General features: G+C 39.1%; 1 protein-coding gene across 1 annotated transcript in view; it reads right to left on the reverse strand.

The window, feature by feature from the left end:
* The window catches only part of ARHGAP20 (Rho GTPase activating protein 20), a 102014-nt gene that overhangs the window by 59671 nt on the left and 16407 nt on the right, over positions 1-25936 (reverse strand). The window contains exon 2 of the mRNA XM_059708022.1: positions 25748-25830. Coding sequence (XP_059564005.1) covers positions 25748-25830 — 83 coding nt within the window. The remainder of the gene's footprint in view (positions 1-25747; positions 25831-25936) is intronic.

The raw sequence follows: 25936 nt of genomic DNA on the forward strand, positions 1-25936 counted from the left end.
CCAGACGGCTTCACAGGGGAGTTTTACCAAACATTCAAGGAAGAACTAAAACCTATCCTCCTCAGACTACTACAAAAAATTCAAGAGGAAGGAACACTTCCAAGCTCATTCTATGAAGCCAGCATCACCCTAATACCAAAACCAGGTAAAGACAACACAATGAAAGAGAATTACAGGCCAATATCCCTCATGAACATAGATGCCAAAATCCTCAACAAAATCTTAGCAAATCGGATCCAGCAGTACATCAGAAAGATCATACACCATGACCAAGTAGGATTTATCCCAGGGATGCAAGGATGGTACAATATCCGCAAATCAATAAACGTGATACATCACATAAACAAATTGAAAGAAAAAACCACATGGTCATATCAATTGATGCAGAAAAAGCATTTGACAAAATTCAACACCCATTTTTGATAAAAACTCTCAGCAAGGTGGGAGTAGAAGGATCATACCTCAACATAATAAAAGCCATATATGACAGGCCCACAGCCAACATCATACTCAATGGACAAAAACTAACACCATTTCCCCTAAGAACAGGAACAAGACAGGGATGCCCCCTCTCACCACTCCTGTTCAACATAGTACTGGAAGTGTTAGCCATTGCAATTCGGCAAGAAGAAGAAATAAAAGGCATCCAAATTGGAAAAGAGGAAGTAAAACTGTCCTTATTTGCAGACGACATGATATTATACATACAAAACCCTAGAGATTCCATCAAAAAGCTACTAGACTTAATACATGAATTTGGCAATGTAGCAGGATCAAAATTAACCCCAAGAAATCTGAGGCATTTCTATACACCAATAGTGAACTTTCAGAAAGAGAGATTATAAAAACAATCCCGTTTACCATTGCACCAAAAAAATTAAGCTACCTAGGAATAAACTTAACTAAAGAGGTAAAAGACCTCTACTCAGAAAACTACAGGACGTTGAAAAAATATATAGAGGAAGACATAAACAGATGGAAGAACATACCGTGTTCATGGATTGGTAGAATCAACATCATTAAAATGTCCATACTACCCAAAGCAATCTATAAATTCAACGCACTTCCCATTAAAATACCAACGGCATACTTCAGAGATCTAGAACGAACTCTCCAAAAATTCATCTGGAATAAAAAAAGACCCCGAATAGCTGCAGCAATCCTGAAAAAGAACAAAGTAGGTGGGATCTCAATACCAGATATCAAGTTGTATTACAAAGCCACTGTTCTCAAAACTGCCTGGTACTGGCACAAGAATAGGCATATAGATCAATGGAATAGAATAGAGACCCCAGAAATCGGCCCGAACCAATATGCTCAATTAATATTTGACAAAGGAGGCAAGAACATACAATGGAGCCAAGATAGTCTCTTCAATAAATGGTGCTGGGAAAATTGGACAGATATATGCAAGAAAATGAAACTAGACCACCAACTTACACCATACACAAAAATAAACTCAAAATGGATACAGGACTTAAATGTACGACGGGAAACCATAAAAATTCTAGAAGAATCCAAAGGCAACAAAATCTCAGACATATGCCGAAGCAATTTCTTCACTGATACAGCTCCTAGGGCACTTGAAACTAAAGAAAAAATGAACAAATGGGACTACATCAAAATAAAAAGCTTCTGCACAGCAAAAGAAACCATCAACAAAACAACGAGAAAACCCACTGTGTGGGAAAACATATTTGCCAATGACATATCTGATAAGGGCCTAATCTCCAAAATTTATAGGGAACTCATACAACTTAACAAAAGAAAGATAAACAATCCAATCAAAAAATGGGCAAAGGACCTAAATAGACACCTTTCAAAAGAGGACATCCAGAAAGCCAAGAGACATATGAAAACATGCTCAAAGTCACTAATCATCCGAGAGATGCAAATCAAAACAGCAATGAGGTACCATCTCACACCTGTAAGACTGGCTATCATCAACAAATCAACAAACGACAAGTGCTGGAGAGGATGTGGAGAAAAAGGAACACTTGTGCACTGCTGGTGGGAATGCAGACTGGTGCAGCCACTATGGAAGACAGTATGGAGTTTCCTTAAAAAACTGAAAATGGAACTCCCATTTGACCCTGTGATCCCACTTCTAGGAATATATCCCAAGAAACCAGAAACACCAATCAGAAAGGATATATGCACCCCTATGTTCATAGCAGCACAATTCACCATAGCTAAGATCTGGAAACAGCCTAAGTGCCCATCAGTAGATGAATGGATTAGAAAACTGTGGTACATCTATACGATGGAATACTATGCTGCTGTAAAAAGGAAGGAACTCTTACCATTTGCAACGTCATGGATGGAACTGGAGAGCATTATGCTAAGTGAAATAAGCCAGTCAATAAAGGAAAAATACCACATGATCTCACTCATTCATGGACAATAGAGACTATTATAAACTTTTGAACAATAATAGATACAGAGGCAGAGCTGCCTCAAACAGATTGTCAAACTGCAGCGGGAAGGCCGGGGAGGGTTGGGGGGCAGGAGGTAGGGGGGTAAGAGATCAACTAAAGGACTTGTATGCATGCATATAAGCATAACCAATGGACATAAGACACTGGGTGATAGGGGAGGCTAGGGGACTGTCTAGGGCGGGGGGATAAAATGGATACATATGTAATACCCTTTGTAATACTTTAAGCAATAAAAAAAAAAAAATAAAGTGTCAAAAAAAAAAATAAAGAACCAAGTCAACAATAGGCTGACTGGGCACTTCAGTAATTTGAGTAGATTGGTTCAGGTAATAATTATATAATGGTACACTGAAGGAAACAAAAGGGTCATACCTGATTAAAGGTAGTTCTAGCTACAATTTCTGGGTCATACCTGATTAAAGGTAGTTCTAGCTACAACTTCTGGATCATACCTGATTAAAGGTAGTTCTAACTATAATTTCTGGATCTGCTAAGCGAAATAATCTAGTCAGAGAATGACAAGTATGACATGATCTCACTCATATGTGGAATCTAGTGAACAAAATAAACTGATGAACAAAATAGATCCAGATACAAAGAAGCATGGAACAGACTGGAACCTCAGAGGGAAGGGCGAGGGGGAGTATGAGTGGGTGGGAAGAGATCAACCAAAGAATTTGTATGAGTATATAATTCTTCCTTTAAGACATTTTAAAGAAATCAAAGCAATTAGCTGGTGAAAGTCTCTGAAAGAAAATACTTTCTCAGCCGGTGTGGCTCAGTGGTTGAGCGTCAACCTATGAACCAGGAGGTCATAGTTCGATTCCCAGTCAGGGCACATTTCTGGGTTGCAAGTTCGATCCTCATTAGGGGCATGCAGGAGGCAGCAGATTAATGTTTCTCTCTCATCAATGATGTTTCTATCCCTCTCTCCCTCTCCCTTCCTGTCTGAAATCAATTAAAAACAAATTAAAAAAGAAAATATGCATTAGAGGTTTTGAAATAAATTTTTGAGCACATTTTGGTATGACAAATTTATTTCAAAATAAATCATTTGGGAAATAAAGGAGAAATAAATTTTTAGTGAATGCTAAATAGAAAGTTGAATATTAAAGAAACTTTTAAATTCAATGTGTTGTTATTCTATATTGAGATGGTAAACTATTTCATGATGTTTAACTTTTTAAATCCCAAAGCATATTCAATATTTACTAATAATTTGCTCAGTCACTTACATATTAATGATGACCTACACTGCATTAAAGCTCTGGGGATATTGCAGCCAACAAAGTGGCCAAGGACATGCAAAGAATTTCACCTTTTATTCTGAGTGAGATATGAAGAGGAGATGGTGTGGCAGAAAAGTGATAGGATCTATTAGGTAAGTAGCATAGAGGGTAGTAAAGAGGAAGGATGCAATAAACACTTGCTTAAAGAAGTTTTAAAATAAAATCACAGTAATCAGTTGGCTAAATTCCTTAAGTAAAAGCCATTAGATGCTTCTTGAAAAGTAGTAAGTTAGGAGAGAAATAACGGTGGATTGGTAGTGATGGAGGTGGTAAGAAATAGTTGTATACTAGATATATTTCAAAGGTAGAATCTAATAGGATTTGATGGCAGACATTTTTTTTGGCATTCTAGTTGGTTTTGGATATAATAAGTTTGAATTACTTATCAGATATCAAAATAGAGATTTTAAAGCTATCAAAGAGATTAACTCATTTAGGGAGTTAGTATAGATGGAGAACAAGTTCAAATACTGAGTCCCAGGACACATCAACATTTAGAAGTTGGGAAAGAAGGAGAAACTAGCCAAGTAGAATGAGCTGGGTGTCAATAAACAGAACCAAGAAGCCCATGGAAGAAGGGAGGGATTAGGGTATCTTAGAAAGGTCAAGGAAGATGATTTGACCATTGGACCTAGAATTAAGGCGGGCACCAGTGACCCTGTGAAGAACAATTCTGGTGGAAATTTATGAAGAAACTAGAGGCCTGATGCACGAAATTTGTGCAAGAGTAGGCCCTCACAGCCCAGCTGCCTCGGCCGGCCCTCACAGCCCCGGATACCTCGGCCGGCCCTCGCAGCCCCGGATACCTCGGCCGGCCCTCACAGCCCCAGCTGCCTCGGCCGGCCCTTGCAGCCCCGGCTTTGTCCAGAAGGTTGTCTGGAAGGTCATCCAGACGGTTGTTCCGCTGTTCGGCCATTCGGTCGATTTGCATATTACGCTTTTATTATTATGGATGATTCCAATTTGGTTTACATCAAATTTTAGGTAATTGATGCTTCTGCAGAGTCATCATTTAACTTTTCCAAAACCATATTCAGTTTTGAAAAAAAATTGTTAAAAAATGCCAAATAAAACTGGAAACACACAAAAGAAGTTTCTAAATCCAAGAAAGTGCTAATAAAATGGTCTTGGCCATGATCTGCTACGACTATTACAAAGCTCCAAGACTATTCTCTTACTATAACAGATGAGACAACTACTCTGAATAGAGGATAAAAGTTATCTCATAATTAGAGCAGATATTTTCATATATTCCAGGACACTGTCCCCCACAGTGCTAAGAAAGTGCTTTCTGTCTGAGAATGCAAAGCATGCTTTCTTGTGCTCAGCAGCAGCAGCTTTTATCAAACACTAGCAGCTTTTCACAAAATTGGTGTTGAAGTCAAGAATCAGTTAGTATGTTATAGGGAAAAGATTCAGAACACTTTCTTTGACAGCTAGTCTATTTCAGTTTTCCAGAAGATGCTTTAAAATCACCTTGTACATGAAAGTCTTAAATAACTACCACCAAGCCAAGGATGCTTTTTGTTTCCACCTCTGAGACTGAACAACCTTCCTGTCTGCCACACTCTGACACACACATACAGATGACTGAGGCCTTGACTCGGCCTCTGCAGTTGTTAGGGACACCAGTCATTATGATTCCAGCAAAAGGAACGGGCTCCTAAGTCCCACACCATAACAAGAAATGCTTTTTTAAATAAGCAAAGCTCAGCTGTTAGCCTGCAATGAAATACTCTCATCTGTCTATTTTTGATAAAAGTATCCCAAAATTCAAGCAACTGAGCTTTCTAGATAATCCGGTTGTTTTACTGTACTAAGAACCACTCACTGTAGATAGAATAAAAGCAATATATTAAAAAGATCATGCAGTTTGTTTTAGAGAGGGCTGACATAGTATACCTCAGGTGTTTTATGCAAGTTTATGCTGGGAAATCTAATTAACCATTTAAAGCATCAAAAGATAACATGCTTTCCAATTTCAAGCAAAAGTAAACCCAAGCCTTAAAATAAAAGCTTTACATTGAACATATACAATACACTAGTATATAGACAACAAATGTTGTGCTAAACATTTTTAAAGATGAAGAGAAATATTTTCATATTTACTACTCTAAAAGAAATGATCTGTTCTCCAATATTAATAATCCTTTTCACCTAGAGCTGTCAGCCCTGGTGGGAATACATCAATGATACGCTCCTATTTACACTGTGTAGTAAGGTACGATCCATGTCTTATTTCTGATCCCCTGTTTCTAGAACTATCACTTACACAGAGGGCTCAAATGTTTGCAGAATAAATAGGTAAGCAAACAAAAGTGTCCTTGGTTTCTTCTCCACCTACAAAAGTAAAGTGGAGAAATCAGTTTACCACTCAGAAACCAAAACCAAACCCCAGAGCCACTTTGCTATGAACCTGCGTTGGTACTAATGCTGTTTAGCCAGGTAGGATAGGGATGGGAAAGAGTGGTCCTTCCCTCTCTGGATGGATGGTTACTTTCTTCACCAGTGAGCACAGGTAAAGACAGCAACTCTCTTCAGGGGAGGCAGACCCATTTGATTAGTTGCTTCCGTTCTCTACCTAACACCACGACTGCAGTCCACCTTTCCACCCAGGCCACTCTATTTTTGGAACTTTTTTCTGTCATTGCCCCTAAATAAAAATAAAAGAGGAATGGAGGAGAATTCCAGAAAGATGAACATTTTAACTTCACACAATTTAGTTCAAAGTGGCAGGGCTTTTTTCAATGATCAAAGCATTCCAAAAAGTGAGAAAAAACTAAAAGCTATTAGAACTAACTTAAGCCAATCGTCTCATTTTCCAAAATTAACAGACTTTCAGACTTACCCTCCCAAAGACTTGGTTCTGTGCACATGTACCAACGCATGTGTGAAGATGCCCTGCGTGGTTTTGGAAGTCTAAGCCCCGATGCAAGGGCAGACCTTTCAGTTTTGTTCCTTATAAAATAGCAAACAAATGTTTGCTGAACTGAAATCCAATTGAACTAAAGAAAAATAAGAAGCATTAAAATGCTCACCAGCTGAATACCAGTCATGGGGAACAGTCATTAAAATCCTTTTGTCATTCTCAATTTTTTTCTCAAGTTCAAATTATAAGAGATTGATCACATTGATCATAAATCAATACTAAGGAACAAATGTCCTACTTTCTGTTTTATTCAAAGTTTTAAAGATGTCAGTAATAAGTGGAATACTTATAAATAACTGCTGGTGCATGTTAAAGCGTGAAACCCACAAATTAAAAGCTAGACAAAATAAAAATTGACAGCTCAACTAAAACCAAACCACATTTGAAGTCATTTTTCACATAGCTAAAATGACATCATTACCTTAACAAAGCAGAAAGCATGTCTTGCATCTGTGTTGGTGGAGCTGAGCAAACACACATGTGGCCTAGTTTATTTCCAGGCTGTGAACATTTTAGTGTGGCTATAACACGCTTTCTGTGACCATTCGGTACAAGTGATAGAGCAAAATTCCCTGTCATAGAGGCCTTGCCCGAAAGAGAGGTTAGTGGGAAAGTGCTCTACCGTTTCTATCATTCCAAATGAAATTATATTGGAAATACATTCTAGAGGTTTCTGAATCTAGGGGTTTGAAGAAGATTTAAGGACAAAATCTTGAAACAGACTACAACTGAATTTCAATAAAAGTTTCATTCTTCTTATTCTTCAGAAAAGGCTTCTCCACTGACTCAACTCTGGATATCTTAAAAGGAATGTTAGTATTCCACAAAAAGAGTCTAAGTGACTACATTTGAGCTGCCTAGATTCTACGTTCCTTTCAATAACTAGAAAACTAAGTGGAAAGCCTTTGGAAAGAGAAGAAACAAAAGGAGGGTGGTGATGGTTATGGCAGGGGGTGGGGGCGCCAGCCTTCCTGTCTTCTAGAACCATAGTTTAATGTGTCCAAAATATAACCAGAACAAAGTCATGGTCCCTGCCCTTCATGAGAATAAGGGCTTTAGTCTTCCTTGTTCACTGCTGTATTCCTAGTGGTGTCAAATGTTTGCTGAATTAATGATGATAATGATGATGAATGTCTATTTTGTTATGGTCTTATAAAGCCCCTTATAGACCTAGTCATGGGTCTTCTCTGAAGGTGGCAAATGTTGTAAGGGTTAGTGACATGGGAAGAGGCAGGTGTCTAAAGTGGGTGGGAGTACCTACTCTTTGATCTGGTACCTTATCAAAGAGTGGAGTTCCTTGGGGCTGGCATTGAGATGGCCAGGAGAAAGGGAGAAAAGAACAAGGCCTAATTTATAAGTGACATTTTCTCATGGCAGGTCATTGTCTCTATTTCCCTTAAAGCCCAGCATCTGTCTGAGTCTCTTCTCTGAGACGTTAATAGATGTCAGCTATCCACGTAGTCATTCTCTCTCTTGCCTCATTTTAGTTTTTTAATACAAGACACTACTTACTACCAATACTCTAACATGTCATTTGCTATCCACGTCCCCCCACTAGAATGTACGCCGCATGAAAGTTGTCACAGGTATTTGTTGAATAAATGAACAATTGTCAGGCACAGTTCTGAGATGAACAAGAAAAACAAAATCCTAACCCTTCTTTGGTTTACATTCTGTGAAGACATAATACATAATACCAGGAAAAAGGACCCTGAAGGAAACACCGGATTGAAGAGGTTTCTTTACGTCCTATTTCCAGAGCTTTTACTATGTACCATGAAAACTGACAAAGAAACTTTCTCCCCCGGCCTGAACATCTGACAGAGAGGTTTTTCATTTACATTGAACACACATTGAGAAAGGCAGTTCTGTGTTTTGCTTAGTTTTTCCTGGCTGTGATGCTGGCACTAAGGGAAGATTCCTATATCAACATTTGGGTCAGAGTCGTAAATTGCCAGTGTGCTGACACCATAATAACTAGGGAGAGATCCTCAGTGGTGTATGCAAGTCAAGGGACAGCACGGAATTGAGAGGTCCAGGTGCCCCTCCGGCCTGGAAGTTCTCCCTCCACCATCACCATTAGAGGATCTAGGTTTTATTTATTCAGCTTGAGAGTTTCTGAGCTTCTTCATTAATTTTGTAAAATTCTTGGCCATTATGTATTCAAATATTTGTTCCGCTTCATTTAAGTTTGGCATTGTTCTGCAGCTCCTGGATGCTTCACATCGTTTTCCTTTGTGCTTCACTTTGGAAAAGTTCTGTTAGTCCATCTTTAGGTTTACTGATTATTTCTTCAGCTGGCCAAGGCCGAGGATAAATCTGTTGAAAGAATTCTTCATCTTTGATAGCGCATTTGATTCCTTTTCAGTTTCCATCTCTCTGATAAAATTTCCCATCTGTTCATGAATGCGGTCTATCGTTTCCACTACAGTCTTTATATATTAATCATAGTTGTTGTAATGCCCTTGGTATCTGTTTCATTTCTCAATCTGGTTGGCTGTTTTATCTTTCAGCATGGGTTTTTTCTTGCTATTTAACGTGTTATGAAGCTTTTGATTGATTACTGGACACTGTTATAGAAGAACAATAGAAACTGAGGCAGATCGTATTTACTCATGGAAGCGGGCCTGCATCTTCTTCTGTTATGCCATTAGCATGAGCGGGTGAGGCAATTTAATCAGTCATTGAGTTGTGTTTGGGTTTTGCTGTTGCTATCTTTAACCTCAGTGTACAGACTTCAGATTCTTCTAGTGATGAACAACTGTTGCCTAGTGCTTAGGGTGAGGCCTGGAATACTGTCCATGCTCCTCTTTCAGCTTTTAGCAGTTCCCAAATGCCTATAGGGAGAGATGGGTGTCTTTCACCAGCGCCTCCTCTTGCCCTAGAAGTAGACTCTTACTGCTTTGTATTTAGCATTAGGCTCTTCATGGGGACACATGAGATTTTCAGTCTTCCTGGTCTGTCTCAATTTTTGGCAGAGTATGTGCACCTGAGGTAGGGTCTCTCATATTCTTGTCTCTCCTCAAGCCCATGGCAGCCAAATTCTGCCTTGAATTTGTGACAGATTTTGGACAGAAGAGTTCCTGGCTTCCCCCTAAGTCAGCGGTTCTCAACCCTTTGGGGATCCAACGACCCTTTCACAGGGGTCGCCTAAGACCATCGGAAAACACATATATAATTACACACTGTTTTTGTGATTAATCACTATGCTTTAATTATGTTCAATTTGTAACAATGAAAATACATCCTGCATATCAAATATTTACATTACGATTCATAACAGTAACAAAATGACAGTTATGAAGTAGCAACGAGAACAATTTTATGGTTGGGGGTCACCACAACATGAGGAACGGTATTAATGGGTCGCGGCATTAGGAAGGTTGAGAGCCACTGCCCTCAGTGGTAGTAGACCTCTTGTTTTTATTGGTGCAGAATCTGGGACTAAGAGGCTTTTCTGCCCTTCTCATATGGGTAGATCATCCAGAGCAGGGGTTATGTGCCTAAGTCCTGTAGGTGAGGAAGATGTTCCCCTCCAACAGGCAGATGGGCTTTGCTTCTAGCTCTCCCTGGAAGCAATGGCACTTCACCTGGACCTGATGGTGAGAAGGTTTGCTATCCCTCCCTTGCTGGCTTTTGTTACTACGATAAAAGGTTCTGAGGAAGGAGGCAGTGTTTCATGCCCATCTCACAGATGAAACCAATCGATTTTTGCATGCCTGTACCATTCTGCGTGCATCTTTTCCATCTCCTGATTTACCTCTAATCTTTCTTGTAAGAAAACCAGTAAAGACCCATGAAAAAGAAAATAAATGGGGCTCCCAGTTACTTTAAATTGACACTTTAAGAACTGCATTAAACTTTTAGTACTAGTAGATTTCTTCTTATTCATTTTGATGATGGTTACAGCTTTATCCCATGCTCTCCCCTTCCTGTGTAATCTAAGCTGTTTGATCTCGCTCAGTCTTAGGCTCCTTAGTTGTGAAATAAGAAAGTCTGATGGAAAGATCTATATAATTGTTTTAGAAAAAGTCTCTCCAATTCTAAAATTCCATGATTCTAAGACTCCACATTTCCTTACTAGTACAGAAAGAGAAATGTATGTATCTGAGATGAAGAGAAACAATTAAGAAACTTTAAATTCCACTTGAATTTGTAAGTAACCATTAAAGTTGCATAATTCAATATAGTAGCTCTAGCCACAGATAGAACAATTTCATTATCTCAAAAATTACGATCTGTCAGCATTGCTTTCAAGGTCTAACCATAAAGGAGTAAGTGGTTCTCTTTTCCACCGAGGCCCATTTCTTCCTTTCTCCCTCTATTCCTGCACACCCTCCAATAAAACTGCCTGGATCCACTGAAATACTTTCCTTAATCTTAACTTTATGTTATAGTTGTAACCACAACTATGCATCATATATATATGTAAATTTACAACACAATTCTATTTCTAGAGGAATTTTTTTTTTTTTTTTGCCAAGGAATGAGTTCCTGAGTATTACATTAGCCCACAGAAATCTTTAAAATAGTACAGTTCTCATCTGCCTGGAATAGGTTAGCCATGATTCTGATTGTAGTCAGGGAATTCTGCCCACAATGTCATGCACAGAGTGGAACAGCAGATATCAACCTCGGCTGCTTCCCCCTTCACCACCTGGGCTCCTCCCTGTAGTCTTAAGAGACCTGTTTTTCCACCTTGTGAAGTTCTATGTGCAAGTTCTCCCATTCTTTCTCTAAGCAGTACTGCCAACAGCATGGGTTCTGGAGTCAGACACACCTGACATTAAATACGGGTATTGCCATTTACTAGTTGTGCACCTTAATGTTTAAACTTTAGAAACGTGAAATTTTCTTATCTATAAATGAGGATAATTAAAAAGTATCTAGCTCATGGCTCTGTGGAAGTCATATATTTAAAATCACTCAGCAGATAACAAAAGCACAAAAAGTTAGCTACCGATATGAAAAATCACATGAAATTCAAATTCTTGCCCCCAAAAACATAATATTTAGTAAGGGTCAAACTATCAACTCACAGATTACTTTCTAATGGCAAAGGGAAAAGGGACCCTTACAAGGATATCAGGTCATCCTCGCCAAGTATGGTAACCGGACATATGCCTTCTGAAGTGATGCAATATGAAATACACTCTTTCACTTATAAGCATTCTTGCACACAATGATTGCCTAAATATAATCAAGCAGTTAGACACAACTTTCAGTGTATCGGAAATATTGGGGAAATAAAGGAACACCTTTAATGACAAGACAATGAAATCGGAGAAATCCAGAATGTGGGCTGTAATGGCCAGCCTGTGGGTTGGCATGCCATGATATCTGTTGATAGGATTCATACCCTTATGTGCCCTCCAATATTGTATTAGCGCTGGTCCCTATAACCAAGAGAATTTGGCAGAAGTAACACTATGTCATTTCCAAGCTGAGATTATGAAAAATACTCTAGCCTTCAGCTTGATGAGTCTTTCTCTCTCTCTCTCTCTCTCTCTCTCTCTCTCTCTCTCTCTCTCTCTCTCTCTCTCTCTCCCCACCCCTTTCTCTCTCTATCTGCATGTGTGTGAGTGCATGCATGTCTTTCTCTTGGATTGCTTACTGTGGGGCAAGTCAGTTGCCATGTTGTTAGCAACCTTATGGAGGCACCACGCAGCAGAAAACAGGCCTCCTTCAGCACCAAGGCCATGCGAGAGGAGAATGGCCTGAAGTACATTGCGACTCGAGTCCATCCAGAGGCTGAGCAGGCAGCACCAGTACCATAGCCTCATATCCCAAGTGGAAGGGACAATGCCAGGCGCCTAAAAGGATTGAAGAAACCTCCAACATTAACGACTTTTCTGCCAGTGGGGCCAACCGGAGCGTTAGCAGCTGCGTTCTGGGCTGTCGGCCAGGAGAAGGGTTACTGTGAAGCCCCGAGCCCCTCTGCCAAGTGTGACTCCTGTGCGGTGACAGAAACTCTCATCCCCACGTGTCTTCTCAATGAAATTGGTTATGAGACCTTCCAGCATAAGACTAAGTGGACTAGACTTGCAGCATCAACCCCTTCTAATTACTTCTCATCCCGTTCCACTCCCGGCCCCTCTTAATTGTCGTAACAGCTGTAAATGAATGGGTGGAACATCAAGGCCTTTTTTATGCCTCATGCCCAGTTAACACCTCTTGCTTTCTTTATCCAGAACAGAGGGGTCAAGTTCTTAATCTGTTCATATACACTCCCCCCCATCATTGAAGCTTTATAGTGCCTTAGTGGGGAGGGGGCAGGGAAATACGACTTTCACTTCATCAAGTGTTTGTCCAATAGGCGTCTACAGTACAGATGGTGAGCACAGTATTTGTGAAGGGAGGGAAGGACTTTTTGCTTTAAGGGAGCTAAAGGGGGTAGTGGGGGGTTGGGCTTACTCCATGGTTAGATTAGGTATTTCCTCTTGGTGGGAAGTTCCATTTCCTAAAAGGTTATAACCAGTTTTCTAATTAAAGTGAGAATTAGGGAAGTGTAGGGCTGAGGCAGGAAGATGCCTTCTTACCTGCTGTGCTTCCGTGGCCTGGGGCTAACTGGCCCCACTGGAAGGCAAGCTCAGTGTAAAGTGTTAGGGTGGACAGCCCTACCTTAGAAGAAAAAAATTCTCATTGCCTGGTCCTTTATAACACGGAGCATAGTAGTGTTTTTGTATTTAAATGCAAAACGAAAAGAACTTACATATGGGTGTGCAGATATGTGTGCTTTTTCTAAAGGAGGAAAACCATTCTGGTCACCGGGAGCCAAATTTGAGGCCAGTGGTCTGGTTAGATATAAGAATCTCCTTTTGCGTGGGTGAGGGTAGCGGTGCTTGAAAACCCTCACTACCATGGAAAGGTTTCTGCGCCCTGCCCGCCCTCTGGGAGCCGGTGGACACTGGTCTGTCAGCAGGAGAAGCACGTTATAGCAGCAACAGTCACCCCAGCCCCGTGGCTTTGGTTCAAAGACACATGTACACACAGGGGTTTAGAAATATGAGTTTTCTGGTCAACTTGAGCATGTATGTTACTGTCAAGGAGGGTACTGGGTTATTTTCTGGGGGCTAGCATGTTACTAAAGCAGGCCTCTTGCGATATATTAAAATTTTTTTAAAGCAAAAACAACAACAAAAACCTGAGGCCTCCTGCCAAAAACCAAGTGAGTGCTGGTGGTGGATCCCCCAGCATCAGTCAAACCATCAGAGACTGCAGGACCAGTTGACACCTTGATGCAACCTCATGAGAGACTGAGCCAGGCCCACCCAGCTAAACTGCTTCTGGATTTCTCATTCTCGAAACTGTGTGGAATAATAAGTGTTTGCTGTTACAAGCTTCTAATACTGAGGCAATTTGTTACACAAAAATAGGTAACTATTATATTGACTCTTCTCCAGAAAAAATCTAGAATTTAGGACTAGTCTCTTTAAAAAATTAATGAATAAGGATTAAAAAAAAGTTGCAGGAACTGTTCTATTTTACAAGAGATAAAGAGACCTAACAACCAAATGTAATTGTGAACCTTGATTTAAATCCTGGTTTAAAAATGATAGTTATTTAAAAATGTAGGGATCATCAGGGTAATTTGAATATAAAACATGCATTAGATGATGTTAAGGGAAATTTAAATTTTCTTAAGTGTGATAAAGGTTTTGTTGTATAGAAGAAGAATGTTGTATTTTTAGGAGTTTTATGCATAAGAATTTTGATGAAAGCACTATGTCTTAATTTAATTTCAAATGATTCATAAACAAATAGAGAGCTACTTAAATGAATATAGATGAAATAAACATGGCAAATGTCAATTACAGATAAAATGCAAGTAGTGGGTATATGAGTATTCACTGTACTATCCTATAAACTTCTGTTTATATTTAAGATTTTTCCTAGTTACAATGTTAGAAAATAATGAAATGTCCCCACCCCACAATTTAGTTATCTCTAATTGTCATTAAATTAAAGAAAATTCAGCCCAATGAAAACTAAACCCAGATCTTTACATTGCAGAGTACTGATACTCAGTTTAGAAATCTGCATAATTCCAAAACCAATATATCAGAGGACCATTGTTGAACCAGTGGTTCCACGTAAAGTCATCCCATCTCTCTAATGTTTGCTGGAGGGTAAAAGATAAAAAGTTGGTACTGATTCCTTTGTTTTCTTTTCCTGTTTTCATTGTATTTTATTTTTCATTAAAAGCAAACAATTACTATGTCCAAGAGGAAGTACTAGTAGTTCATTTCAGTATCCAGGTGCACAGACACAACCATAAGCTCATTTTTTGTAATAAATGAAATGCTGGAGGGAGCACAGTGGGGGAAATTAGCAGGAGGACAAGGATTTCACATCCAGAAATCCATTGTAAAAGGATCTTTAGAAAAAAAAATGAGTTAATTGGCAAATTTAGTAAAAATTTTACTTCTTACTATAACGCTGATATGAAAACATTATCTGGGTGTAAGTTCTCAGTTTAAGAAAAATTCAGAGACACTCTCATCATTAACACATACAAAGTATACTTTTAAAAAACTGGCATAGTTGAAACAACAATTCAGCATTTATTTTTATGTAAAGAACATTTTATATTTCTCAATTGCACTGATGAGTTTTTGTCCTCATGTCATTTCTGATTATGTTTAACAGAGTACACATTTTAAAATTTAGTTTACATTTATTTAGCATAACATATAATTTAAAATATGTTTCACTTCACACCAGTAGAAATTTACATTTAAACTACCCCGATACATCCGTCATCCCAATACATTCCATGAGGGAGGTTGTGGCAGGACAGGGACTCTTCTGCTTCAGTAGTGAGAGTGGAAATTACAACCTTTACAAAGGGAAGATGTGGAGCATCCTCCACAACTATATATATAGTCATCCCAGTTCTCACAAGTACAAGCTTTTATTTCTATTTTATTTTTTGCTCTAGGATCATTTATAGCAAAAAGTGAAAACAAAGTAACCAATCATTCATCATCATGGGACTGGCTGAATAAACCATGGTACTCATGAATAAACAATGAATTACCAAAAAAACTGTAGAGAAGAAAGAAAAATATCTCTATATACTAGTATGAAATGATCATACAGATATACTGTAATGTAAAGAAAGTGGGGTAGAAAAAGAATATAGTATATTATTTTTTAAGAAAGGGGATAAAAACATACATTCATATCTGATTAAATAAAATTGAACTTTTTAGGTTATCAATGGCAAAGGAAAAATACACAAGGTTGAGGAGAAACAGGAACTAAATTTCTTTGAATATATCTTGTTTTAATAGATTCAAATGGACTATGTAAATATTTACACAATTATAAATTTTATAAAACTATAAAAATTTTATTGCTTTCCATAAGTCTATAAAACCACAATATCATAAACTATAAAACTTAAAATCTTAGTTTTCATTTATACAATAAAGTTTAATAAAACTATAAAAATTAAATTAAACAAGTTAACCAAATTACCACATAGAGAAAAAAATATTACAAATGACTTCCAAAAACAGTAATATGATTATACATGACTACTGGGATATGCCATAAAGATAATTGCTTAAAAAAATAATAAAACTAGCTTCAGTAATCATATTGGTGGTGGTAGTATTGATACTGTTGTTCTGAAGGTTAAGCAAAACACTTGTAGCCCTGAATCTAAGTTGGAAATCAATTTATATTTGGTTATGATGTTTTTTATTTTAAATATTTTTTTTATTGCCTTATAGAGAGAAAGGAAGGGAGAGGTGGAGAGAAACATCAATGTAATAGTGAAATTATTGATCAGCTGTCTCCTGCAGGCCCCCTACTGAGTATTGAGCCAGAAACCAGGGCATGTGTCCTGACCAGAAATTGAACCCACAACCGTCTGGTGCACAGGACGATTCTTAACCAACTGAGCCACACCAGCCAGGGTAGTTATGACATGTTTTGTATCTAAAGAAGATATATTTTAATGATATCCACTGAAAAGACCTAGAAATGAATACCAACCTAGTAGCAATGAATGCCCCCACTATCCAGATTATAATTAATTACAGGTCTGAGGCAGGAAATACCTAAGATGAACCAAGAACATCTTGTCATACTAAAAATCACAGTTTATTTTAAACAACCCATATGTCAAAGAGGAAATCAAAAGGGAAATTAGAAAGTGTTTTCAACTGAGTAGGTTGCAAGGCAGGCTAAGTGGGTCTTATATGTGAAGTCTGTGGTACATAATCTACACTTTCTGTATAAAGGCTATTTATTATTATTATTACTAGCAGTAGTAGCAGTAGTAACAACAGAAGTCAAAATACACATTATCCTGGAAGAGAGATTCTTCCCATAGCAGATGGGCAGTAAAACATATGAAAGATGCCGTCCGCAAGCCAGCTAGATTCTAATATTACATTCATTTTAACAAGGCGATTATATTTCTAGGTCTGGCCTGAAGCAAGATTAGCTCAGAACATTTTGGATTTATTCTTTTTTTTTTTTTGGATTTATTCTTGATAGACCCTGAAGACTCTTGAGGTCTCCCTAGGAAGAAGTTTGAAGTTTGCCTAGGAGGATTCTGAGGGACCAGGGCTTGGGGCACGGGAGCTTGGCCTGGTTTGCTCGGCCACTGGAGGTGAAGAGGCTCTAGGACACTGATGGCGAACCTATGACACACGTGTCAGAGGTGACACGCGAACTCATTTTTCTGGTTGATTTTTCTTTGTTAAATGGCATTTAAATATATAAAATAAATATCAAAAATATAAGTCTTTGTTTTACTATGGTTGCAAATATCAAAAAATTTCTATATGTGACAACGGCACCAGAGTTAAGTTAGGGTTTTTCAAAATGCTGACACGCCGAGCTCAAAAGGTTCGCCATCACTGCTCTAGGAGGTTCCTAGTTGCCAAAGCCATGAACCAAGAGCAGACACAACTGAACTTGCTGGTAAGGATGCTGGGTGCGAGCCCAGCCAGAAGGCTCTAGGACTAGGAAAGCAGCTGTTTGCTAACTGGCTTCTACTTTATTTTTGTCAGTTCACTCCTGTTGTGCGTGACACACACACACACACACACACACACACACACACACGCACACCCCAACATTGTCCTATTCAGACTATCCCCCATTATGTGCTACACAAAAACTTATACATGAATGTTCACAGAAGCATTATTTGTAATAGCCAAAAGGTAGAAATAACTCAAATGTCCCTCAACTGATGAGTGCATACACAAAATAATATTTCATTATATGGTGTATCTATCCATATAATGAATATTATTTGAAAACTAAAAGTAATGAAGTATTGATACTAGCTACATCAAGGATGAAAGCTGACAACATTATGCTAACTGAAAGAAGCCATTCACGAAAGACCACAGAGTGCCTGACTGGATTTATATAAAAAGTCCGGAAGAGGCAAAGCTATAGTAACAGAAAAGAGCTCAGTGGCTGCTTGGAGCTGGAGATAAGGGAAGGAGGGATATGGGAGAGAATGAGGAATGAGAGCTAATGGCTAAGGGATTTCTTTTAGGAGGGATGAAAATGCTTTAAGATTATAGTGATGGCTGCACAATTCTGTGAATGTACTAAGAACCACTCAATTGTGCACTTGAAATAGGTACAGTATATGGTATGAATTGTATCTCAATATTGCTGTTTAGAAAGAGAGAATATCATCTGTCTCCTTTTCTAACAAATCACATGATATGAGGAATAAGCATTTTCATTTATAAATGGAAACAGTGCCTATTCCTGTCTTTCTACCTCTAGCCATAAGAGCACATAAATGGTACATGGAAGAAATATCCCAGAAAACTAGTGTCATAATTTGAAGATTACTACATTGATTATTACTGCATAACAAATGACCCCCAAACACAGCAGCTTAAAACAACACGGATTTACTATCTCACAGCTTCTGAGGGTCAGGAACCAGGAAGAGGCTTGGCTGGATCTGGCTCAGGTCTCTGAGGAGGCTGCGGTCTCGGAAGGCTTGGCTGGGGTTGGAAGACCGGTCTCCAAGCTCCCTTGCGTGGCTGCTGGTTGGAGGCTTCAGTTCCTCCCCTGTAGACCTCTCCATAGGGCTCCTCAGGACATGGCTTCACCCAGAGCAAGTGCTCAGAGACAGAGAGAGCGTGAGAACAACTGAGACAGAAGCTTGGTAATTTATGGCCTAATGTCAGAAGTGATACTACCATTTTTGCCATGTCCTCTTGGTTACACAGATCAACTCTGCTACAACATGGGGATGGGTCAGAGAAAGGCGTGTATACCAGGAAGTAGGACTCACTGGGGTCACTGTGGGTGCTGGTTGTCAAAATGGCATTAGGACACCAGACTGACCAAAAGTCCCACAGCAGCAAACGTTTGCCTTTGCCCTGAAATGATGGAAGGCATAGTTAATCTCCAGCAGTGTGACAGATACACTCTTGAAGATGTTTCAGAGTTGTGATAAAAGGGTCTGCAATGACTACTGATACAATTTGCCATTCTTCTTATGACTGAGTTATGGTTAACATAAAAAAACCACACACAAAATTGTAGAGTTGGGGCTGGTGGAGGAAGAATGTAAGGGGTTTAAGCAACCACACTCTGCCTTGCCCCCTACCATTGCCAGATGAGGAAAGAGTCCTCGTTGCAGAAAGGCCAGGTGACTACCAGGATCATCTAGTGATAGAGCAGGGACTAGAATCCATTCTCTGTGTGTTCTCATTACACCAGGAGCTCTGTGTCAGAGAACCAATAGTTCACAATACAGATGACAAGTTAAACATTTAGAAGTATCCTATATAAAGAAAAGCTAATATGAAAATTGTCCCCTCGACCGGGAGTTGAACTGGGAGTTCAACCAGGGGGCAGGGCTGGCCCGCCAACTGCCTGCGACCCTTCCCCTTGGCTGGCCCAATGGGCACCGATCAGGGCGGGCCAGCCGGACCCTTACCCGTGCATGATTTCGTGCACTGGGCCTCTAGTTAAATCAATATGCACTCTACAGCTGGTCACTCCACAACTGTCACTTCTTTGTGTGTCTTTTCAACACTGCCTATATTACTTCTCAGGCAGCAGTGGACTCTTACTCTCTTTTCACTCCAGCTGAGAGATGATCTACTTGGCTAGGGCAAGAAAGGAAGCCCTCATTCAGCTTAGCTAATATTTATAGAATATCCGTTCTATACCTGACACTGTACATGTAGATTTAAAGAGTAGAAAACAAGATTCTTTTCACTCAAAAAGCAGATAGTCAAGCTGAGAGAACAAGACCTACACCTGGAGCACTAAGAAAATTAGACCTCATGTGACAGGGAAGCATAAAGATTTATATATTTTGAATAATTTAGTTTAATTTTTTTTAATTATTATTTTTTAATCCTCACTCAAGGATATGTTTTTACTAATTTGAGACAGAGAGGTAGGAAGGGGGAGAGGGTGACGGGGAAGGAGAGAGGGACAGAGAGAGAAAGAAACATCAATGTGAGAGAGAAACATCGACTGGTTGCCTCCCATACACGGGGATCAAACTCGAAACCTAGGTATGTGCCCTGACCAGAAATCAAACCCGCAACCTTTTGGTGAGTGGGATGACGCTCCAGCCAACTGCACGACCTGGTCAGAGCTTGGATAATTTTATTTAATAGAAATCTTATGTAATACAATGTGCCAGATACCTTATAATATTAACTCAATCCCCATGAGGTTATCCTCGCTTTACAGATGAGGAGAGTGAGGCCTAGAGAGCTTAAGGAATTTGCTGAAGTTATCATGCCTCGGAAGAAGCTGGGTCAGATTCAAGCCCAGGAAGAATGGCCCCAGAGCTTGCACTTTTCTTAATCACAATCGTATGAGGCTTCTCAATAATAGTAACAATTATTCTTCTGCTTCCTTCTCGTGTGCTTTTTTTTTTTTCAGGGTTCTGAAGGAAAGTCAGTCGTGAAATTCAAAACCTCCTCTGAGAAATCCTAGCTGTTCTGGGGAAGGGAGTAGTGAGCCCAAAAGAGTACGGATGTCTTAGGACAGCCTGCTAACCCCGTGGAGAGAGGTGAGGAAGGGTGAATAAACATTCACTAATGAGGTAGTGTTCTCTTGGTGCTAAAATGGAAGATAAAATTGAATCATAACCGCAATTAGCAAATTAGGCTATAGATGGAATGAAGAAATTAAATGGATGTGCTGCTCTGCAAGCGCAAAAATAAATTAATTTGGCCCTGTCACAGCCCACTAGAATGTGGGGAGGTTTAATATAATCTTCTAAAGCTTTCCGCCCAGAATCTTGCCATAGGAAAACAGCACAGCACACCAGGCACAGATGTATTTGATCATTTTTTAACGAATATGAAAAGTAGTTTGAAAATAATAAAGTGATAATAAAGGATGCCTTTTCCTTAAAGCAACGAATTCCAGTTGGGTAAAAATTTGCCAACTTTGCCACCTTATAAAGCAATTGCTGTCTCTTTCCCTCACATCTGAATTTTACAACTTTGGAAAATGTTCCTTGCAAGGAGAGAAGGGATCTCGCACGCCGCCGGCAATCTTCTTGCCATAAATTTCTACTTTGTGCTCTTCTAATCCCCTATCTTGAATCATCCATGGGTCTGTCAATTAAAACCTCAGAACACACTGTCCAAAACTGTAGGAATGGGCCGTATGTAGAGCCAACTGGCATGTAAGCAAGGCAGCAGAATGAATAGCGTTTGGGTCAGATTTTTTTCTAAGATAACCTGTCAGTATATAGTTGACGCTTGAACAACACAGAGGTTAGGAATGCTGAGAACACTACAGTTGAAAATCCATCTTGTAAATTTGTCTCCCCAAAAACTTAACTACAGTTGTCCCTCAGTATCTGAAGGGGATTGGTTCCAGGGCCTCACAAGCCCCACAGAAACCAAAATCCACAGATGCTCAAGTTCGTTTTTAAAATGGATTTCCAAACTGAGCACTGAAAATACTGACAAATGGTTGGTTGAATCCACAAATGGGAAAGCTGGGGGTAGAGGGCCAATTGTTTATTTATTGCAAACCCAGGTATAAGTGGACGCATGCAGTTCAAATACATGTTGTTCAAGGGTCAACTATAGTTTACTGTATTTTGAAAAAAGGCCTTAAATATTTATAAAAAGTTACTCTAAAATTCAAAATTTTATTTAAAAGTCTTATATCAAGAAACTGTATCTAGGCACAGAACGTTTATTGAATTCCAAAAGAAAGTCTAGTAACTTATTTTTTAAACTTCTTTTTTCTTTAAATTATATCAAACTTATCATAACTATTTTAGAGTCTTGGCATAAGAGCGGCCTTTAGGTCATTCAGTTTATTCTAATTACCAAATCTGGAAACTTCACCCTGAACCGCCATAGGAAGAGGCACGTTTTCATTCTGTTATGAAATGTTTGGCCACAATCCTCACTAAACTACTCCTCGCATTTGAAAGTATGGTAAACTATCATCTACTTTAGGCTAATATTAAAATTATGATGCTTACATGACAGAGAACAAGTGGGATGAAGAGGAATTTGTAGCACATAATGGGGGACAGTCTGAGGAGGACAATGTTGTGTGTGTGTGTGTGTGTGTGTGTGTGTGTGTGTCATGCACAACAGGAGTGAACTGACTAAAGAAAAGTAGAAGCCAATTAGCAATCAGCTGCTTTCCTAGTCCTCCAATGCCTTCTGGCTGGGCTTGCACCCAGCATCCTTACCAGCAAGTTCAGTTGTGTCTGCTCTTGGTTCATGGCTTTGGCACCTAGGAACCTCCTAGAGCAGCGGTTCTCAACCTGTGGGTCGCGACCCCTTTGGCGGTTGAACGGCCCTTTCACAGGTGTCGTCTAAGACCATCCTGCATATCAGATATTTACATTATGATTCATAACAATAGCAACATTACAGTTATGAAGTAGCAACGAAAATAATTTTATGGTTGGGTCACAACATGAGGAACTGTATTTAAAGGGCCAGAAGGTTGAGAACCTCTGTCCTAGAGCCTCTTCACCTCCAGTGGCCGAGCAAACCAGGCCAGTTTGCTCTGTGCCCCAAGCCCTCATTTCCCAGAATCCTCCTAAGTGTACGTACTCTCACCTTCTTCCTAGGGAGACCTCAAGAGTTGTCAGGGTCTATCAAGGATAAATCCCGGGGGGCAGGGGGCAAGGGCAGGGTGGAGGGGGTCAATGAGGGGGAAGGGGGGACATCTGTAATACTTTCAACAATAAAGATAAATTTAAAAAAATTCTCAAAGCTTAAAATAAAAAATAAATCCAAAATGTTCCGAGCTAATCTTGCTTCAGGCCAGACCTAGAATCGTCTTGGTAAAGTGAATTTAATGTCAGCATCTAGCTGGCTTCCAGACGGCATCTTTCATATTTTTCACTTCCCATCTGCCATGTGAAGAATCTCGCTTCCAGGATAATGTGTATTTCAACTTCTGTTGTTACTACTGCTACTATTGTTAGTATCAATAATAAATAGCCTTTAGACATTCAGCATAAATAAAGTACCACAGACTTCTCTACACACATATAAACCCTACTTAGTCTGCCTTTCAACCTGTGAGATAGGTTTTGTTTATTATCGCTGGTTTAAAAACATACCAAAGATCAGTATTAAGATTCAAACCTGGCAATTTGGGTCTAGAATCCATGCTCTTAGACACTATATCATACAACTTTTGCTTGTGTACTGCAAAGAATATTCCATCAAGACCAAAGACCTGGGTTTCTAGTCCTGTTTCTAATGCTGAATTAACTGTGTGACTTAGGGCAAGTCTTTGACTCAATTTCCACTATATAATGAGGCAGGCTCAAGGAGTAACTTTTAGTTATATAATGCTGTAATGATAGAGCAGGTGCTTTGCCTTAACAAACTTGACTTCGCTGGATGAGTAAGGGCATTTAAAGCTTGAAAATGAAATATATGTAAGGGAAGGAAAGACGCAACGAATAACTAAGCCAATCTTCTGAGCATTTTCAGCTATTTTCTCATTTCACATTCTGTAATGCAAGCACTGGATTAATATTTCCCAGGGGAAAACACGGACTCAGAGATTGGTTCCTTTATCTGAGGCCACACAGGAAGTCAGAATGGAGAGCCAGCGTCTGAATGCAGCCCAGGCCCAAGCACTTTCTGCCGGACCACAGTGCTCCTCCGGCACTGCCTTCTCCTCCCGGCAGCAGTGAGCAGAGCTTTAAGAGGTACTGTATCTGCAGCACCCAGCACAAGGTCTTGCAAACAGCACAGACACAAGAAACTAATTTGGAGGTAAGAATGGGGATGGACAGGTGAATACCAACTTGAAAGTGCTAACAGATTGTAATTTTAAACAAAAGCGGGTAACATTTTTGTGTGCGTTCTGTAAGGTGGGCTGAATGCCATATCAAAACAAGTGAATTTCTGGAGGGAGAGTTTGAATTTATCCCTAAGTAAACAGTGAAGAAATACCACAAGAATGCCAACACGTGTGTCATTTCTGGACCACGTACATGAGTTCTTGTGGTATTTGGCTGCATGAAATAATTTCCTAATAATAACTCAGGATTATTTTGCTTAAAGGAATCTCCTTGTTTCCCTAGCCAGAATTTCACAAATAATACCAGTGAAAAAGGAAATTCTTGTTGTACTGGCTGCTTAAAGGAGGGCAGGAAAGTCAGAAACTACTGTGCCAATGGATTAAATTACTATTTTGGTTTGGAAATGGAGTCACTTGCTCATTCATTAATTCATGCAACCAATAATAGTTGAAGAGTTTTTGAAAAGCATGACTGGGTCTCACTCCAGAATACTGACTTAGGTTTGGAAACCACTGAACTAGATTATCTTGAAGGTTCTTTCCAATCCTGGGATTATTTTACTTGCAAATATTTTGTACACATTCAGTACCCAACAGCTTTTTATTTTTTGGGGGGAGGGGTGGGGGGCATATACATTAAGCACCAACATTACTTAGAGTAAAAGCATTATTTCTATAAGACAGGTAAAGTTTCTGTCCCCCAGCACCATGCACTCATATTACAAACCCAGAGAGACCCATAGGAAAGAAACTGAAGATTAAAACATATGACACTTCACCTTAAATAAACTTTTCTCCCTGTGGTTATCTGAAACAAAACCCATCATATTTCCGAGGCAGGAATAATTCGTGACTCTAATATAAGCACCATTTTCTGCAGAGGTGATGGGGAGACAGCAGTGGGGCAGGTGTGTGTGTGTGTGGGGGGGCTGCCTGAGTCTGAGAACTTGTTAAGTCCTGAGAATGACTAAGGATTTTGAAAGTTTGATTGGGAGTTAGCTATATTATATTTTTGGCATTGAAAAAAATACCATGTTTCCATATAGATTTAATGTTAAATTATCACATCATTCATAGAAATAGCAGATATACCCTCACTCTAAATAGACTTCTATTTACATAAAAGGATTCATAGATTGGGAGAAAATTATTACAGGATTTCTTTGAACATAAAATTCCTGAGTCAAAATGCCTTTTAAAAATTAATGAATTAATGATTGACTATCCATTCAATTTCTACACAGTATGAATGACTTTCTTAAAATAGCCATTGAAATAGTATTCAGACTCAATAGGTAAAATGGCCATTTCAACAGATACTTAGCTTGTTTCTCAACTTTAAATTACACTAATAAATTAATTTAACCAAAAATGCATAAAAAAATCAAGATTCCACTTTTTAATGTTATTAACCTTTCTCTAGATTTAAAATGGGTAAAAATTTGCCTTTTTACCCATGCTCAGGCATCATCTTATGATAAAGAACCAGGCAAAGGTTTGTGCATAACCAAACATGCCTGGTGGTTAAAAGAACTCATATTGTAGTATTTCGATTTCTCCTTATTTTTATAAATAAACTAACAGTATATGGAACTTGCATTTTTGTGTATTATGTGATGAGATCCACTTCTGAATCAGTTTTAAAACACCTGAGCATGCATACCAGCTCTAAAATGCTTTATGATTCACAAAATGAACAGGCCTTCTCAAATAACCTCAGAACAGAAGCCATAGTTAAACAGAGAATTCTGGTGTTGATAACGAATAACCAACATGAAGTGTAGCACGTACAAAATGTAGAATACAAAGCTTTCGCTTACTTGGTACTAGGCCGTTTCTGTAGGGCTTTATCCAGGATAAGAGATGGTGCGCTCCTCCTTCTTTCTGCTAAGGTTTTCATTTTCTGTTGAGGAAAAAGAAGCAAAATGAAGACCACGTGGCTTGTAAAGAAGGTAAATGCCAATTTTCAATTGAATTCAGCAAGTTTTATATTGCCTGTTTTTGTCTAT

The sequence above is a fragment of the Myotis daubentonii genome, chromosome 9 (genome assembly GCF_963259705.1).
Source record: "Myotis daubentonii chromosome 9, mMyoDau2.1, whole genome shotgun sequence".
In the NCBI taxonomy this organism is placed as follows: domain Eukaryota; kingdom Metazoa; phylum Chordata; class Mammalia; order Chiroptera; family Vespertilionidae; genus Myotis; species Myotis daubentonii.